General features: G+C 52.3%; 3 protein-coding genes across 4 annotated transcripts in view; all 3 read right to left on the minus strand.

Moving 5' to 3' along the window:
- Positions 1–823, minus strand: part of ACTG2 (actin gamma 2, smooth muscle) — a 2,696-nt gene extending 1,873 nt beyond the window's left edge. Inside the window, exons 1-2 of the mRNA XM_015882968.2 lie at positions 743–823; positions 1–81 (exon numbers count right to left, since the gene is read on the minus strand). The exon at positions 1–81 is cut by the window's left edge and continues 91 nt beyond it. Coding sequence (XP_015738454.1) covers positions 1–35 — 35 coding nt within the window. The 5' untranslated portion in view covers positions 36–81; positions 743–823. The remainder of the gene's footprint in view (positions 82–742) is intronic.
- A 1,951-nt stretch (positions 824–2,774) lies between these two features.
- STAMBP (STAM binding protein) lies at positions 2,775–12,367 on the minus strand. Of its 2 annotated transcripts, none has more exons than XM_032448876.1 (10): positions 12,126–12,367; positions 11,142–11,366; positions 7,874–7,949; positions 7,632–7,727; positions 7,015–7,390; positions 6,240–6,358; positions 5,880–6,017; positions 4,645–4,757; positions 4,357–4,456; positions 2,775–4,068 (listed from the first exon to the last, which is right to left on the minus strand). In XM_032448876.1, the coding sequence occupies exons 2-10, from the start codon at positions 11,354–11,356 to the stop codon at positions 4,012–4,014; spliced, it is 1,290 nt and encodes a 429-aa protein (XP_032304767.1). In that variant the 5' UTR covers positions 11,357–11,366; positions 12,126–12,367; the 3' UTR covers positions 2,775–4,011. The 2 variants fall into 2 exon arrangements, with proteins under 2 accessions (XP_032304767.1, XP_015738450.1); XM_015882964.2 differs by having other exon boundaries at positions 6,240–6,364.
- A 255-nt stretch (positions 12,368–12,622) lies between these two features.
- DUSP11 (dual specificity phosphatase 11) lies at positions 12,623–16,868 on the minus strand. Its single transcript, XM_015882965.2, has 9 exons — positions 16,775–16,868; positions 16,623–16,698; positions 15,798–15,929; positions 15,164–15,287; positions 14,571–14,631; positions 14,234–14,280; positions 14,040–14,112; positions 13,662–13,790; positions 12,623–13,173 (listed from the first exon to the last, which is right to left on the minus strand). The coding sequence occupies exons 1-9, from the start codon at positions 16,807–16,809 to the stop codon at positions 12,843–12,845; spliced, it is 1,008 nt and encodes a 335-aa protein (XP_015738451.2). The 5' UTR covers positions 16,810–16,868; the 3' UTR covers positions 12,623–12,842.
- Positions 16,869–17,245: the final 377 nt, after the last annotated feature.

Here is a 17,245-nt window from a genome sequence, read left to right on the forward strand (position 1 = left end):
TCGCAGACCAGGGCGGTGGTCTCCTCATCACACATGGTGGGGCCGGGAGAGGATGGCGCTCAGGGGGACCTGGGGGAAAAGCTGGGGTGGGGGACGGGGGGGAATAAGCATTAAATGCAGCAGCGGGGATGAGGCGTTGTGCCCAGCTGCCAGGTTGGGCTCTGCGTGGTTTGAGGCTGTGAGTTCTTTTGCTGCAGGAGATGCCGTCCCCTTTGCGGGCCACGATGCTCAAAGTGGGGCAGTGCTCAGCCCCAGCCCTGCGCCTTCATCTCGTGCCAGCTGATGCCCCGAGCTTGTTCCAAAGCTGGGAGCTCCGTGCCGCATCCTGAGCTGACAGCCCCGAGTGGGGCAGGCGATGCCCCGTGCCCAGCAGCAGCTGATCCCATCTCACTGACAGCCCCTCTGCAGCCTTTCCCAAAAATGGGAACAAATGTCCAAACATTCTCCCTCCGGACTGGAGGAAAGCAGGCAAACAGCCCCGAATACAACCATAATAATAAAGGCAGGGGTTTCTCTGCGCCCTGGAAACCCACGCTGGCTGCTGCTTGGTTCTCTTCGGCTCCATGGACACCCCTGGCAGGAGGGGTCGTGATGGGGCTCACCCTCCCCTATGCGGTGTGAATGGAGCTGGGGATACCCCAAAGCCCCCAGGGCTGTGCAGGGGGGTGGGGAGGTGAGGAGGGGGGGGTTGTTCCTTCCTGTTCCCGCAAGCAAAGAGCAATCAGTGCTGGGCTGTACTCACCGTAGACGTGAGAGCTCCTTTCCTCTGGGACCGAGTCCCGATCTGCTTTGGTATAAATACCACGAGCCTGCGAAACCTCAGAGGCGGATCCTCTCTACACAAAGACCCTAAATAGGCTAAGTGATGGTGTGTTAGCCATATGGCCATATAAGGTGTTTTATTGCATTAAATTGACCTTGGACTGATGTTAGGACCCAGCACAGTTAATTATTGTAAGGAAGGGAAAAAAAAAGAAAGGAAGAAAATCTACGTGGGGATGCTTAGGAGGCAACACCCCATTGGTGAGTCTGTTCCTTTTATGCTACGCTTTGATAAACAGGAGAGACTCAAGTCCTTATAAGTGACGTTCAGCAAAAGCAAAGTGGAGGTGCTCCTGTCTGATGGCCTTTGGTCCTCTCTGACCACAGCCCTGCCCAGGAGGGTGGTGGCTGTAGGGATGGTGGTGGTTGTAGGGATGGTGGTGGCTGTAGGGATGGTGGTGGCTGTAGGGATGGTGGTGGCTGTAGGGATGGTGGTGGCTGTAGGGATGGTGGTGGCTGTAGGGATGGCCCAGTGCTGCGCTGTGCACCTGAGCCATAGAATTGTGCCATATACTGATTTGGAAGGGGTTCAGCATCCCAGCAGCACACCAGGTGATGGGTGGGATGGTGCATCACGGCCTTGAGGTGCTGTGCTCCATCCCTGGGCCCCAACATCCCCACCCTGAGGGTTTCCTCCATGGGATTTTTTCCCTTCCATCGTTGCAGTTGTTGGGGGCAGGGACCCCATGGGGCAAATGGGCCCAATTCAGTGCAAGGCTGAAGGTTCTATGGGAGTCCTGACAGAGCTGCGTTCACCCTGACAGGGAAAAGGTCCCAAACCCCAAACCCTCATTGTTCAGCCCCATATGGTCCTTCCAAGCCTGGCCCTGCAGCAATGAGGAGCCACGAGCTGCGGGGTCGCTGCCCAAAGGGACACAGTTGGTCCCACACGGCTCAGAGCTGTCACTGTGTCAGTGAGGATGTGGGCACGGTCCCAGAGCGTCCCACAGCGGTGGCTCTGCCCCAGTTCCCCCCATCCCCGGGGGCTGGATGCGTCCCCGGTCCCGGCTGTGAGTTCAGCACTGCCCGCATCGCAGCTCACGCGAGACACCCGCAGCTGCTTTCATCCCAACCCGCATTGCCCGGCCCGCTGCCAAACATGAGGTCAGCGAGGCAAAAGGTTGCCATATATGACATGCTGCAAAAAAAAAAAAGGAGAAACCCCGACCCAGCAAAGCGGCAAGGAAAAAAGGAAAAGCAAAAGGGAGCGGGATGGAGGCAGCCCGGCCATTGGGATCCACTGTGCCCACGCTGCGGGGGGATTGTGGCCACGCAGAGCTGATGGCACAGCCGTATCTCAGCGATAGAAAAGGGAACTGTGCCCAAAGCCACAGCAGCTCCAGCCATGGGGCCCCCGCTGTGCCCAACCCAGAGCGGTCCCAGCCCTCCCCAGCCCCCTGGTTCTCTGTCCCAGGGTCACAGCAGCCCCTGCCCCGGGGCTGAGCCTCGGCACAGGGAGGCTGGAAGCTGGGACCGCGGTGGCAGAGCCCAGAGCCAGAGCAGATGCAGCCTAAAAAGGAAAGGTTCGGCCACCGCAGCCAATCCAGCTGCCGGAGCATTGGCCGTGCCCGGGCTGCAGGGAGGGCTGCTGGCGGCCCGGGATGCTCACAGGAACGCCCGGCATCCCACGGCACGCGAGGCCAACCCCAGTGGCACGAGCAGGAGGGGGCTGCAGGCTGAGCTCCCCGCACACCGCCGGACCTCTGCACCTCCCTATATGGGTAACGTCCCTGCAGAGGGCTCCTGGCTGGGAGTTCGGCACGGCTTTGGTTCCGTTCCTTTGTGTGTGAGCCCACCGCTTCCCCCTCCTCTCCTCCCCCGCTGCCAAAATCACGCCAGTAACTGCAGCAGCAGTTTGTCAGATAAACCATAAATAAATGGATTCCGTCCCCGTTCTCGGCAGCTCCTTCCAGCCCGAGGAGTTAGAGATAACAAGTGAGAGAAGCAGCCCATAACACAACCTGTCTGTATTAAACCATCCACCAACGAATGCCTGTCTTGTAGGTAGAAGTACAAGGGCACAACACCTTCATGTATGTGTGTCTCCAACCCTCCCCCTGCCCATGCAGATACATGCTGATGATCAGAGCATCCCAATGGAGGACATGGAGAGGTGATGCATCACACTTTGAGCCTCCCACCTTTCAATGGTGATACAGGTGAGGGTGGAGGCTCAGCGTGGGCAGCTCGGGGATGCAAAGTCACTGCTTAGGTTTCAACAGCAAAGGGTACAGAGAAGGTCCCCAGATGGTTTCCTGCATCACAGCAACACTGTGGGGCACTCGGTTTGGCAAGGACAGGCTTCATAACACCTTAAGGATTGCAGAGGCAGCTGGGAATGAGAGTGTTTAAGGATTCAAGAAACAGGAGTGTTGGGAAAGCAGCTGAGCTCCACATATTGATCAGCAACAGAGTGCACCAATGCTGGAACTGAGAGGTGGGAGAGCCTCCTCTGTCACCCCACCAGCACCAGATAAACCCAAACCCTCACTGCAGCCAGTGTCCCATCCAGGAAAAGGAAGAAAGCAATCAGATATCCCGCTCAGCATCCCTGGAATTAAAGCATCCAGGAATCTTCTCACCCTGAACTCCTGAAATGGGGGTTCCCAAAGGAAGGAGAGAGCACAACAGTTGGGGTCCCTTCTTGTTCCACTGGGCACAAATGTGAGCACCAGGAGGGAGGATGGGCTCTTGTATGGAGTGAGATGTGTTAGGAAGGTTTTGTTTTAAATGGCAACAAGGATTTGTCTGCTCCAACCAGCCATGCTCAAGGCCACAGTTTACCAACCCAGAAAGAGAGGCAAAGCAGAACATGGGTTAATTTGGGCAGGTCCCACTTAGGAAAGCACTTGAAGAGGTTTCACAGCTCAAGGATGCAGCAACTTGCAGGGCCCTCCCCAGCCAAGAAGCTGGTCAAGCTCTAAATTAAATAACGGCTTCAGTGTTAGCTTCCCTCTTTGAATCTCCAGTTAACTTCTCCCCACACCTCGAACCTCAACGCCCTTTCACCAGTCCAACAACAGGCACCGAGTTCATGAGCTGAGGTCAGGGAACTGATTTCACCGTGCTCAGGGAGGAAGGGAAGGGGCACCACACGGTGGAAATCATCTGTTGCAGAAGGAACCCAAACTTTACCTAAGCCTAGAGGGAAGGCAGGTGGTTTTAGAGTAAGGAGTCAAGGCAAGACGCCTATCGTAGATCCATCAGCACCACATCTCTCTCGACTACAGACACATGATTGCAGGTCTGGAAGAGAAAGAAGAAATGGGGTTATTCAGATATTCTCAGGTGTCTCCACCTCCTGATGCAATCTGCATCCGTCGGCCTTCTGAGAACCACCCTTTCTTTGCAGTGAAGAAACAAAGACCAATCAAGTCAGAAAGCTTTTGCATCCCAGCTCCAGTGAGAAGCAGGTCCCAGTGAGGCTCTCTCCTGTCCTGGGCCACAGATTCACCATAGATCTAATCTGAAGTGAACTGCCCAGCCTGCTAACATATGGTACTACAGACCCCAGTGCTACATGAGGCAACTTACAGTGAAGAGAGGAGGGTCTTTGGAGTGTGGGTGGAATCCTTTCTGTCGACAAGAAGAGATCTCCTGCAGGCCATGTTCTGTCAGCTTGAAAAACCCTGTCCTAGAAAGAAGCACAAACCGCATACAGCTCGAGCCTCTGCAAGAAGAAACAGCTGCTTCTGCACTCCAAGAGTGTGTTTGAATCTGCTTGTCTCCAAGTAGGACACCCAGCACGCTCTACAAGGTGCTTCTCTGCCAGCTCCGTGGCTGCAGAGCTGCTCCCTGCCACGGGTGGGCAACCACACTTACTCCTGGTACTTTGGAGAACACACAATAGCGATGGACTCCGGCAGCATCATCTGGTAGGAGCAGTGTGTGTGCAGGTCGACGCTGGAGAGGAAAGCTGTCTGCGTGGGGTGAGTCTGAAACACATGGGAAGGAAAGAGAGAACACCAGAGAGGGTTTGGATGGGCTTTCCCCTCCCCCCCCAACAGGCTGTATCTGCCAAGTGAAGGTTGGAATGGTAAAGAGGCACAGCTCCTCAGATGGCACGGAGGACTTGCTAACATGCAGACAGCAGCTCTGGATTGCCCCAGAACATCTGCTCCTCCTTTGCATTTGGAAAGAAGACAAGAGAAGCTCTGCTTTTCTGGCCACACCCCTTGCAAACTCCTATTTTAATGCAGTGTTTCCCTTGCCTTCAATGCAGGGCAGTCACCTCACACACTTCTGAAGTGTGGCTGCCCCAGGGCACAGCACCACCAGATGCACAACACATCACCACGGCACATCAAGAGATCACACCCTGTGAAGATGGCCAAGCTCTTAAAGATCACAGGTGACATCCAAGGTGCTCAGCTCTGGTTGAGAGATCTCATAGCCTCGCTCTGGCAGAAAGGCCTTTCCTTCTTCCTCTGTAAAGTTTCTGTTGCCAAGTGTAGGGATTCAATCAAAGGGATTCCTGAGGGTGCTTGGACATTCTGGGGCCATCAATGAAGAGTTAACACTGTCAGCAGACACCCGCACATATCAGGGCACACTCAGCAGGCATTTATTTGTCAAAGCCTGCAAAGCAGCTGCTGCTTTCGAGAGATTACTCAGCAGCACCAAACGTTTTGCTTGGCAAACATCCGACTGCCAAAGGCTCCACGGGGACAGGCAGCAGGGAGCCAGAGGAGGAATCTGGAGCTGGCACATCCTACGGCAGAGCAGCACACAGCTGTCTGCAAAAAGCTGTGCTACTATAGGGACACATCACTGCAGAGGCCACGGTGCTGACAGCAGGAGCTCCAAACGCAATGCTGGGGTGCCCCAGGTCTGCTTTTAGCCCAGCATCCCATTGCCAAAAGGGCCAGTGCTCTGGGAAGGGATCTGAACCTCCAACAGACCCGAATTTCTCAAGCAACGTGAGTTGTGACCAAGAAGGCTGCATCACAGAGAGATCCCATGGAAAGGATGCAGATAATGGCAGGACAAGGGGAAATGGTTTCAAGTTGAGGGAGGGAAGATATAGGTTGGATGTCAGGCAGGGATGAGAGGCTCACATGGATCCAGCCGAGCGTAACGAGGCCGTGCTGGTCCTGGATCAGGAAGAGTTCCTCCTCGTTCTCTGTGTTGCAATAATCAGGGCCTCCATACTGCTTGGGAACGATGACGTGGGTTATGGTGAACTCATTCCTCATCTGCAAGGCAGCACAGGGAGGCTGTTACCCTCCAGAAATGCCCCCCCACCAAACAGGAAATGCTGCTGCCACCCACTGGTATAAAGGCAATTTCCTAAGCTTTGCGAATGAAGCATTTCTGTGTTCATCACTCAGGGGCCCAGCAAGGGGAAGAGCAGCTCTAGAAACAAGCCCACGAGTCCTGTCCTGCTTCCAGGGGCTTAATTACTGTTATCACCTTACCAGCTTACCACAGAGGATCCCACAGGTCTCCACACCTCGGGCCGTGTTGGCATCAGCCAGCTGGAGGAATTTATGGCACAGCTCCCTGGGGACAATGACCTGGCGAAGGGCATCCACACCTGCAGCTGCGGGGAGAATTGGGAGCACAATGAGCAGCAACAGCCAGCGCCAATGGAGAGATGTTCCCTCAGTGTGGACCTAAAGGGACCAGACTGAAAGAAATCAGCTTGAAAACGTTAACTGCTATGCAAACTCTAATGTCTGCTCTTCCATGGGCAGTCATGGGGGAATAAAGTCGCAGTGACACTCCATAAAGGATAGTCAATAGAGAAAACAAAAACATGAATGCTCCTAAACTGTCATTTAAAAGTAGGATGTTTCTCTGGTCTAGAATCAGTTTGTTTAGAAATGTCTGGGTTGCTATTTTGGATCTGTAATTGGCTAAAGAGGAGAGCTCAGTCAGTCTGGCCAGGAATTCAGCCCCAATCTCCAAAATGTATTTGGATCTAGGAAGGTCAAAAGCCTCACAGGTTGTAGATTTTAGGTCAGCAGAGAGGGGTTGAGGCTGGATTACTAAGAGGAGACGGTTCTCCCCAGCCCTGCAAACCTTTACTGGACATTGAGGAAAGCATCCCCAGCAGCCTGGAAGACCAAATCTCCCAGAAGGGATGGAGATCTGACAAGACACTTCTAAGAGCCTCCCAGCCAGCTCAGCTCCTTGGCTGTGTTTGGTTCAGCCCCAGAAAGGAAGAAGGATGCCCGGAGCTGTACTAACTGTGTTCTGTGCCCCCCAGCGCACTAGGTTTCAAAGATCTGTCCACAGCAGGAGGGTTGGATGAGACATTCCCCATCGATGGACTCGCAGGGTGATCTGAAGAGACGGGAACCCTTGGGGTTAAATCAGTAGGTGGTTTTTCTATGCCGGGGATGAGGGGTCCATCTAGAGACTCAGGACTTGGCTCTGGCTTTCCAAATTCTTGCACTATCCTCAAACGTTCCTTTTCTAGCTCCTGTTGTCGAATCATCTCCTCGAAGGCAAGAAACTGCTCTTGCTCTGCCTGCTGCTGCTTCATTAAGGCTACACGATTCCTTTCCTCTTCCAATTGCTGCTGCAAAGCCAAGTTGCGGGCATCTTCCTCTTCCTTCTCTTTCTGCAAGAAGAAATACACCAAAAGACGTCAGTAGACCTGAAAGACATCAGCAAATAACACTCGTTTAGAACTGCAGCTTCCAACCCGCCTGCAGACCCTCAGCAATCACAGACCATCCCCAAAGGGCCTGCAGCAATTAAATGCCCTTGTGTGGGAATACAATTCTTCATTGATTTCTCTCTCTTCTCTCCAAAATGGCACTTTCTTAAAGCAAAACTGACAGCAATCTCCTGTCACTCACCTTCTGCTCAGTGTACTTAGCGTAGTCCTTCATGTACCTCTGCAATAGCTCCTTCTTGAGGTCTTCAGCCCTGGGAAAGGCTACATCCTTCAGCTTCTGAAGGGAGGAAACACAATCCTTAGAGCAGCAAGCCAAGAAAAGCAGGCCCAGAATGGATGAAAGAATCGATGGATTCTTAGAGAAAATAAACCTCAAAGCATTTTCAACAGCAGCCACTGAAGACTTGGAACACTGTTACTTACTTTCATCGTCTCCTTCCTTTCAGGTGTGGTGGCAGTTTTGAAATCACGGTGCTTTGGCAGCTTCTCAATGAAGAGCCTATAAATACACAGGAGAGAAACCCCTGTTCCTGAATCCCAGCAGAAGGAAATGGCATTGTGGGAGGTATCTATCATCTGCCTCCAGCTCAGTATCTCTGCTCTGCTCTGTCGCTTCCCTGGGCCCTGTGCTCCTGCAATCAGGACAGCTGAAGAAACTCTCCACCAAACAGTGCTTTGCAGAGCCCTTAATGGAATACATGCAGAGGGAAGAAGAGTAGAGAGCACAGCCCAAACAAGCTGAGCAGAGCCAAGAGGGAAAGCCACAGCGTGAGCCGAGAGCCTCCCTCGTGCTGTGAAACCACTGCATGCGCACTAAATAAACCCATCTGCTTTAAAACCCAACCCGCTGGGAAAAGGAAGAACTTCTCACAATCCCAGCTCTTGGTTGTGCTTGTGGTTACCATGGAGAGCACGAGGATGCTCTTGCCAGAGACCACAGGATCAGCACAGCCGTGGCACAGAGCAGCTGTGAGGTCCCTGCTCGGGGCTGGTGGATGCAAAGTAGGTCACTGTGTCGAGGAGACAAAACAAGGCAGCGATCACTGCCAACAGATTGAAGATTAAAATGGAAAGGATTCATTAAGAAGGATTAAGAGCAGATGCTGGCCTGGGGAAGACAGAAGGAGCAGCAGAGGCAGCTGCCTTTTCAGAAGGCACAAAGGGTGGAACAGTGAGCAGAAGGGTGCAGGGAGGACTCAGGCAGCCAGAGGAAGACTTTGAGGGAAGACCAGCAGCTGAGGAAGGAGGCAGAGGAGGACTCTGCATTCTCTAATAAGAACGCTTCACACTTCCTACCCACAGCCCAGATGAGGTTTGGCACAGCTTAAACCCTCAGCCCCCATCACCAGAAGCTTTGGATTTGTTCAAACCTCTGACTGCTGTGAGTCCGCTGTGAACGGAGCGGCTGCTTGGCACCGAGCAGCCACATCGTAGGCTATTTTTAAGCACTGCTACAGACCACAAGCCAAAGCAGCGTCTCTCGAGTCCCTTTAACACCCCACACAAACCCTTGGAGCCAATCCGAGCAGCTCAGAGTCACACGGACAAAGCAGGAATCCTCATCTCCCAGGAAATTCATGTCACGTTTCCCTGCTCTGCTCTTCCTTGGCTCAAAAAAGCCCCAGCACCCTCCTGCTTTGAGAACAAATCCATTCTGAATGGTGCAGAAGCTGCTGCTGAAGGGAAAAACAAGCAGGTGTCTTTCAGCATCATTTCAGCTTCATTTCAGCATGGGAAAGAGAAAGGCTGAAGATGCAGTTGACATCAAGTGGGAGGCTGAGAGCCAGGAATGGAACTGGCTGCCTCAGTGGGAATCTCAGTGCGGATCCACCCCCAGATTCTCCCATATAGATCTATAATCCTCCCCAGACAAATGGCTCTCTCAGGAGCAGGGAAATAAAGGGACCTCCAGCTCCCCAAAGCCACACAGTCAACATAAAGCCAAGGACTCGCTCCTGGGGATGGTGGGCTTGCTCCTAACAAACACACCACGTGCAGAGCTGTAGCCAGGAGCCTCTCAGGGCTGAATAATCAATCAAATCCAATTTCTAGAGATGGGAAAGCTCCACTGGAGGCTCCAATTACAGCACTCAGCTCTTGCTTTCCAGATCACAGCCTCAGGGAAAGACACCTCATACAACGCTCTGCCAAGGCCTCTCGCTTCCACAGGAGCTACAGCATTACTCTTCCATTTAAAGCAACGAGATGATGACATTAACTTTGCATCTTCAGATAATCCAAGCTGGCAGCTCGTACTCATCAGCATGAGAAATCACCCACCAAAAGGGAAAGCTTGTCACCTTTCCTGCAGCCTGAGAGCCAGGCTAATGTAAATGCCACAGGCATCTAAAAGCTGCTGGAAGGCCAGCAGGCAGCATTGCTGTCACGAAAGAGCAAAGGCACGTTTCGTTCACTTGTTTAGTTAAAGAGCTTCTCCTTCAGCCTCAGCTATGAGACCAGCTTGGAAACCTTCCCGATGGTTTTACACTTTGCAGCTCCCTACGCAGCGACAATGACCATAAAAGCTCAGGAAGTGCAGGGCGGGAAGAAAAGCTAAGCAGAGAAAAATGTGGTGGGTTGAAGGAGGCCGGGGAAGGAACCCTGTGCACACAGGCAGGCAAGGAAGGAAAACACCCATAGGAAGGCCAAGCTCATTCTGGATAAGTGGGTAGAGCAGCAGAAAGCAGAGTCAACCCTCTGGTGAGTGAGAAAGGGGGGATTTGGGGCAAAAAGCCTGAGGGAACAGGATAATCAATGCCCTGGGCTATTCCCTGAGCATCTCTGCTTTCAGCCCTTTGAACACGGGGAGGCACAACAAGGGACACACGTTTGTACCACTCGTACTCTGAGCTGCTCAGGCAGAAGCTCAGCTTTCAGACCCAAGATGGTTTGTTCCCAGCCAGCTCTGTCCATACAGACAGCCCCTGTGCTGGAGACCTGGCAGCTGTGATACCAAACAGGGTCTTGGGTGGGTTTATATACAAACTCTGGCTTTTCAGAAGAGCGTTCAGAGCCTGGAGATCTCAAATACTGTCCAAATCAGCAGAATGGAGGCAGGTTGTTCAGACCTGAAATACTTTTCCCCATGTCCCTCCTCAGAAGGGTCCGGGTGCATACAGACATGCATGGTGTGTGTAGGGAATTATGTTGTTTCTAAGTAGAACTGTTAAGCCTCCAGTGCTCCACAGCTGATTTCTGTGCTGAAAGAGGAACACGGTGACTGCTGTAAAAGGCTGCAGTAACTTAAACAGAAAGAAGGCTTCTCCTCTGAAGGTGATTTATCAGAGAACCACCAACCAGCCCTCATCTCCTTCTGATAGCATGACCTTCGACCATGCCAATGACATCACAATGACCTAACTACCCTGCAGTGATAAAACACCAGGAGGCTCTAAACCAAAAGGAGTCGACACCTTCCTCCTGCTGACAGAAGCTGTAATGAGACAGAGCTATATAAGGCCAGCCTGATCTCACAGGGAATACTACTGACAATGCAATGAGCATTGCTTGTACCTTGCACCTTTATCATGTGGTCACCTTCATCAGGTCACCCGTATCAGCTCAAAAGGAGCAAAGCTGTGGATAGAACCCAGTTCTTCCAGCTCAACGTCTCGCTGTGTCCATACAAACCCAAAAGAAGCAACTGAAAGCCCACAAGCAAAGTAAGCAAGCAAAGTAAAGCTGCTCTTACGTGATGTACTTGTTGTATAAGATGAAGGCATGCTCAATATTGCCCTCCTCTGAGTAAACAGCTGCCATGCGGAGCATTTCCACGCCGGAGCGATAGTAGCGTCGCAGTGGGACATCCTCATTCACTTCCACAGCGCTCCCGATCTGCGTCAGGCTCCGGACACGCTCCTCGGGTGGGAGGCTGACATCAGCATGGCCGGGCATAACGAGGAGCATCAAAGCAGCTCTGCAGAGGGAGGAAAGCCAAGGGAGTCAGTACAGACATAGGGCAGGTAATGTGGTTGGGTTCCACAAGAGAAATCAGCCCTCCAGCCTGAAAGAGTTTAATACAGAGCTCAGGGGTCCCTGGTTTAATACAAAGCTCAGGGGTCCCTGGTTTAATACAAAGCTCGGGGGTCCCTGGTTTAATACAAAGCCCGGGGGTCCCTCGTTTAATACAGAGCTCGGGGGTCCCTGGTTTAATACAAAGCTCGGGGGTCCCTAGTTTAATACAAAGCTCAAGGGTCCCTGGTTTAATACAAAGCTCAGGGGTCCCTGGTTTAATACAAAGCTCGGGGGGTCCCTGGTTTAATACAAAGCTCGGGGGTCCCTGGTTTAATACAAAGCTCAGGGGTCCCTGGTTTAATACAAAGCTCAGGGGTCCCTGGTTTAATACAAAGCTCAAGGGTCCCTGGTTTAATACAAAGCTCAGGGGTCCCTGGTTTAATACAAAGCCTGGGGGTCCTGAGGGGGGAAATATGGGTGAATTGAGGCTCCTTTTGGACACGGCCCTTGGGTATAACCCTGAATAGCAGCCATGAACTCCAGCTCATTTCCCTGTATAACCCATTTCAACCCAAGGTCTGAGCGATGTGGCTCCTACCAAACACAGCTCCACCCCCCCAGGTCCCGGACCCCTCCAGGCCCAAAGCAGAGCCCCCCCCCCCCCCCCCCCCCCTCCCCACCCCGAACGGGACCGGCCTCGTAGGCCCCAACCGGGCCCGACCTGCGCCGGGCGGACAGTGGCAGCTCGCACTCGGCGCTTCCGGGTTGCCGCCGTGACTCCGCCCCTCCGCTCTATTCCAGCACCCAATCACAACGCCTCCTTACATCCGGGGATGTCGTAGCCGTATCTTACTTCCGCCCAGCTCAGAGGCAGCCATTTTGAGATTGGGCGGAAGTGTGACGTCATCACTAGGCGCCCGAGTCTTAAAGGGGCCGCTCTCAATTCCTGCACACAATCTGCGAGGCTTTTCTGCCTCAGAGATGGAGAAACTGACCCAAACTTTCCGTCCATTCAGGATATAAGCAGGGCAGTTCAATCTAAAAAACAGGGTTTTTTTCACTCCCATCACCTTGATTCAGGCCTATTCTATTTCTATCTCTTCACGTGCATTAAGGAAATGCTCAACAAAAGCCCTGTTGTGGAAGGTTATTAAAGAGATGCTCAATAAAAGCCCTGCTATGGAAGGTTAAAGATGCTCCCGATGGCGTTTCTTTAGATTGAATCCAGTTCCATTTATTCCCTCCGTCACTTGAGAAACGGAGCCAGGACTGCGGAACAGCACAGAGTGATTCCAACGCACTGAGCCACTTGTTAAAAGTACCCAGAAAAGCATTAAAAAGGGGGTTGGGGGGAATCTAAAGGGAAAGGAGAGAGCTGTGCTGATGTGAATGATGCCTCCATCCAGTTCCCAGCATCCAGCTCAGCTGCTGCTGGATGTCACAGCTGACTCAGTCTGGAGCCCCTTGTGGAGACGCAGCCCTGACTGGATGCTCTTGTGCCTTTCAGTTCTTCCATCCTTTTCTTCCGCCGCCGCCGGCGCTTCCTGGCCACGCACGTCTCCTGTGGCTGCTGGTGGAGGGGATTTGGAGGTAGGAAGGAGGCTTCGTTGCGTTGGTTCTTATTATAAGGCATTGAAACCGAACAGTTCCTCTGACCCAAACTGCAAGGCCACCTTTTCTCAGCCGTGCCAGGTTTGTGCACCAACTCCTGCTGTTGTTCTGGCACTCTGTGATTCCCCTTTTTCTTCTTCTTGGCACAGACAGAGTTCCTGAAAGAAGATCTGAAAGTCAGGACTGGAGAATTCAACCCTCCCCCCCCACCTCCCTCCAGTCTCTCCTGGGTTCTGCTGAGGACTTTTGGATCCTTTCAATCCTGTGGGTTGAAGAACAGCTCCCACTGACACAAACTAAATCCTCTTGTCATTGAAGTATCACACTGCAGCCCCACCAGAAACTAGAGCCTACACTGTAAGGGATGCTACTCCACATCTGCAGGCACAAGTGTGTTATCCAGAGGCAAACAGCTTCATGCTGCTGCAGACACAAGGATACTTCAGCACTAAGAAGACACAGGGAGGATCCCCTGCCTCCACAGCCCCTAGAAACAGCAATGGATGCTCTGCTGTACGTAGCAAAGTTGCATCTAAACTTGTAAAAACATGAATTTAAGTTGCTTAAAAAGGAAAAGAAAAAGAGCATTTTCGGTTCTATCTGCTCAGCTGTACAGCAAGCACAGAGGAAAGAGGCAAAAACCCACCTGGACGTTGTTAACAGGAGGTTTTCTGAACGCTGTGGGTGATGCTCTGCCTTCTGCTTTCTACTGTTCCACACAGCATCCACTCTTTGTTTGATCGGGACAGACCCCAAGTTCTTCACTTCACGTCTCCTTAAACAGAACTCTGGGTCATGGCTGGGCTCACGAACCACTCATCAAGTGATCACAACAGCCCTCTCACACTTCAATCAACCCCCTTTCAAACCTCCCAATTAGGGCAGCTGGTCAGGCCATGTGGATCTGTAACCCCACGTGTCACAGCTGCCCACCTTCTTCCCATCCCACTTCCACCTCAAGCAGCAGCAGTCAGCCAAGCTTAAAATCTATCTATTACAGCTCTCGTTCTGTGTGTGCACTCACTTTCCAGATCTTCTCTGTAGATCTTCAATGTAGTTCATTCTCTCAATGGGATGCCCTCGAGCTCTGTTGAACACTGGAGAAAGAAAGGTCTGAGTTCTAACAGTGCTCCAATGGAACAAGCACAAGCCCATTTACAACCAGGAGCCCACGGTAAGTATTTTGTATCTTGACAAGAGGAACATACATGTACGTACACTCTATTGCAGCGTTGGGCTCCATGCCTTCAACATCAATCAGGTACCTGAGCAGAGCAACAAGACAGCTCTAATCACACGAGTAACCCCAAAGCCACTTACAAACAATTCAAACATGAATAGGAATTTGTTCGAGCTTCTGTTTACAAGCCAGATTTGAATATCAGCACTTGGCTGCTGCTTATGTCTGATTTCAACACATCCCTGCAAGCAACATCTTTGCTAAGCTTACAAGCTTTGGATCCTTGCAGGCCTTGGATTACATCCAACACTTGATCCCTTTTGCTGGTGAAAGCAGGCAACACCCCCAGCTAATGCACTCCAACAAACAACTCACCTACAGACCAGGTAGCCAGTTCTGTTTAAGCCATGTGTGCAATGCACTCCGATAAGTTTATCTGCAACAAACAGCAACCGAGTCAGAGCAGTGTTGTTTTCCTAAACCAAGTCAGAGCAAAGCAAGCTTAACTTTGGTCCTCCAACCCTAACAAGCATAAATAAACTGCAAGGATCATGCAACAAAGTCCTATTTGTGGTTGGCTATCACAGCTGGTTTGGCTCACCGGTTCATTTCATCCCATATTTGCATGGTCCCAAAGCTCACTGCAGGGAGGATGTTTCTAAATGCTTTGTGACATGTGCTCTATCCCACATTGCCCAAGCAGTGACAGCTTCCCATTAACACCGCTGCTAATCACCCATCATTACTTACATAGATACTACAGACAACAATAAGGACCCAACCAACACAAGCACCCAATGCTACCTACCAGCCAGCACAAACTCCTCTACCACAACAGCCTGATCTCATTGCTTGGACATTCACACACCAAGAGGAGGAAAGGAAATTCATGCTGTGCACGAAGGTTAACTGAGAACACCACCCTTCCCATAGGCAACGCATGGTAACAGAAGAGAAATTCACATTACCGTTGTCTTTGTTGTCTCTCAAAAAGCTTTCCACAACACGTTTGAACTGAAAAATAGTCTGGTTGTTGGGTATCTCGTGTCCCATGGTCAGGATCTTTGAGTACCTGAGTGTAGCTGGCAGCTCCTACAAGAAACAAAGGAGGAGAGGATAGAATAGAGAATTGCTGACAAAAAGATGCATGAAATCAGCATTCCAACTAAAACCAAAAGAGCAGCAATGGTTTGAGGTAAGAAAATGACACCACTTGAACACACTGCCAGTGTTTCAGAATAACCCAGTGGTGTTTTCTCTCCTTCCTTCCCAAGAAAGGCAAAGCGCTGAGCTTGGAATAACTTCTCCTACACACCATGAGCCAAAATCCATTGTAATCAACTGCTTGTTCAGAACAGCCCACAAAACCACCTTTAGGGTAACCAAAAACATGTAGTGGTTGTAGAAAGAGAAAGGCTGGAGACCTCAACATCACGCCTGATCAAAGACAAAGATCCAAACGGCTCTGAGATGCTTCCCCACATTTCTCTGCCAGGAGATTTAAGTGTTTGATGCCCTTTAAAGTTCCCTTCTCACTAAAGTCTTCCCACTCAGCAGCAATATCAGGGCTTGAAGAGACCCTGTGCTGAGCCTGACACTGACCTCAGGTCCGTAGTAGCGCGTTGTGTACGTCAGGTCAATGATGAGGCCCAATTCTTCTTTCTGCTCTTTGATTTTCTCAATGAGGTCGCAAGGTGAAAACCTCTCATCCGGGTGAAGGTTCTGATTAAAGCTCTGAGGGAAAACAACATTAAACACAGCTGCACTGTGACTGGTGAGCTGCCACTGCTCCCAGCAACCATAGAATGGCCTGGATTGCAAAGGACCACAAACATAATGCAGTTCAACCCCCTGCTGTGTGCAGGGTCCCAACCAGCAGCCCAGGCTGCCCAGAGCCACATTCAGCCTGGCCTTGAATCCTGCAGGGATGGGGCATCCACAGCCTCCTTGTTCCATTTAATGCCTGCAGGGATGGGGCACCCCCCAGAACCACAGCCTCCTGTGTACCATTTAATCCTGCAGGAGTTGCATCCACAGCCTCCTTGCTTCCATTTAATGCCTGGCAGGGATTGGGGCATCCACAGCTCCTTGTTCCATTTAATGCCTGCAGGGATGGGGCATCCACAGCCTCCTTGTTCCATTTAATGCCTGCAGGGATGGGGCACCCACAGCCTCCTTGGGCAACCTGTTTCAGTGCGTCACCACCCTCTGGGTGTAAAAACTTCCCCCTCAGATTCAACCTAAACCTGCCCCGTCTCATTTTAAAGCCGTTTCTCCTCGTCCCATCACTGTTTCCCCTGGAGGGGCCTCAACCCCCAGCCCAGCACCGGCCCGTTGGTGCTTTACATTGGGACCAACCGGACACGGGCAGCCCGCAATGAGCAGCAGCCGGGTGGGATCCCGGGGCGGCCCTCGCTCCCCGCTCACCTTCCTCAGGGGCACTTTGAAGGCGATGAAGCGGGTGCCCGGCAGCCTGCGGCCTAACGGGACGTAATCGGTCCACCTGCAAACGGAAGCGGAACAACGTTACAGCCGGAGCCACCAAACCTCTCTCAGATTAGAAACCGTGCGGCACTCACCGCTCCGGGACGCGAGAACGGCCACGGCCCGGCATGGTGACGGCGGCGGGGACGCAACCGGTACTTCCGCTTTCGTTATTTCCGCTTCCGTTAATTGCGCTTCCGTTACTTCCGCTTCCGCGAGGCCGCCGTCTGCGTGACGGCATCACGACGGAGCCGGGCCGGCTGCGGTCACAGCGCCCCCTGGCGGAGCGACCCCCCTCGGAGGACCCCAGCAGCCCCTGTGCTGCTGCTCCAGGCCGATGTGTCAGAGAGTCACAGAGTCATAGAATGACCCGGGTTGGAAGGGACCTCAAGGATCATGTAGTTCCAACCCCCCTGCAAAGCAGGGCCACCAAACATACACCTTTACTAGATCACGTTGCCCAGGGTCCCGTCCAACCTGGCCTTGAACACCTCCAAGGACGGGGCATCCACAACCTCCCTGGGCAGCCTGTTCCAGGGCCTAACCACTCTCCTAGTGAAGAACTT

The sequence above is a fragment of the Coturnix japonica genome, chromosome 22 (assembly GCF_001577835.2).
Source record: "Coturnix japonica isolate 7356 chromosome 22, Coturnix japonica 2.1, whole genome shotgun sequence".
NCBI lineage: Eukaryota > Metazoa > Chordata > Aves > Galliformes > Phasianidae > Coturnix > Coturnix japonica.

What these genes read in the sequence shown, in the direction of transcription:
- STAMBP (XM_015882964.2), bottom strand. Translation starts at nt 11,356, where the DNA reads ATGCTCCTCGTTATGCCCGGCCATGCTGATGTCAGCCTCCCACCCGAG. An exon ending in CTAAGTACACTGAGCAGAAG is followed by an intron (nt 7,391 to 7,631) that starts GTGAGTGACAGG and finishes TTCTTCTTGCAG; the next exon opens with AAAGAGAAGGAAGAGGAAGA. An exon ending in TTACGCTCGGCTGGATCCAT is followed by an intron (nt 4,758 to 5,879) that starts GTGAGCCTCTCA and finishes CATGTGTTTCAG; the next exon opens with ACTCACCCCACGCAGACAGC.
- DUSP11 (XM_015882965.2), bottom strand. Translation starts at nt 16,809, where the DNA reads ATGCCGGGCCGTGGCCGTTCTCGCGTCCCGGAGCG. An exon ending in TCAAAGTGCCCCTGAGGAAG is followed by an intron (nt 15,930 to 16,622) that starts GTGAGCGGGGAG and finishes GTTTTCCCTCAG; the next exon opens with AGCTTTAATCAGAACCTTCA. An exon ending in ACTGGCTACCTGGTCTGTAG is followed by an intron (nt 14,281 to 14,570) that starts GTGAGTTGTTTG and finishes TGCTCTGCTCAG; the next exon opens with GTACCTGATTGATGTTGAAG.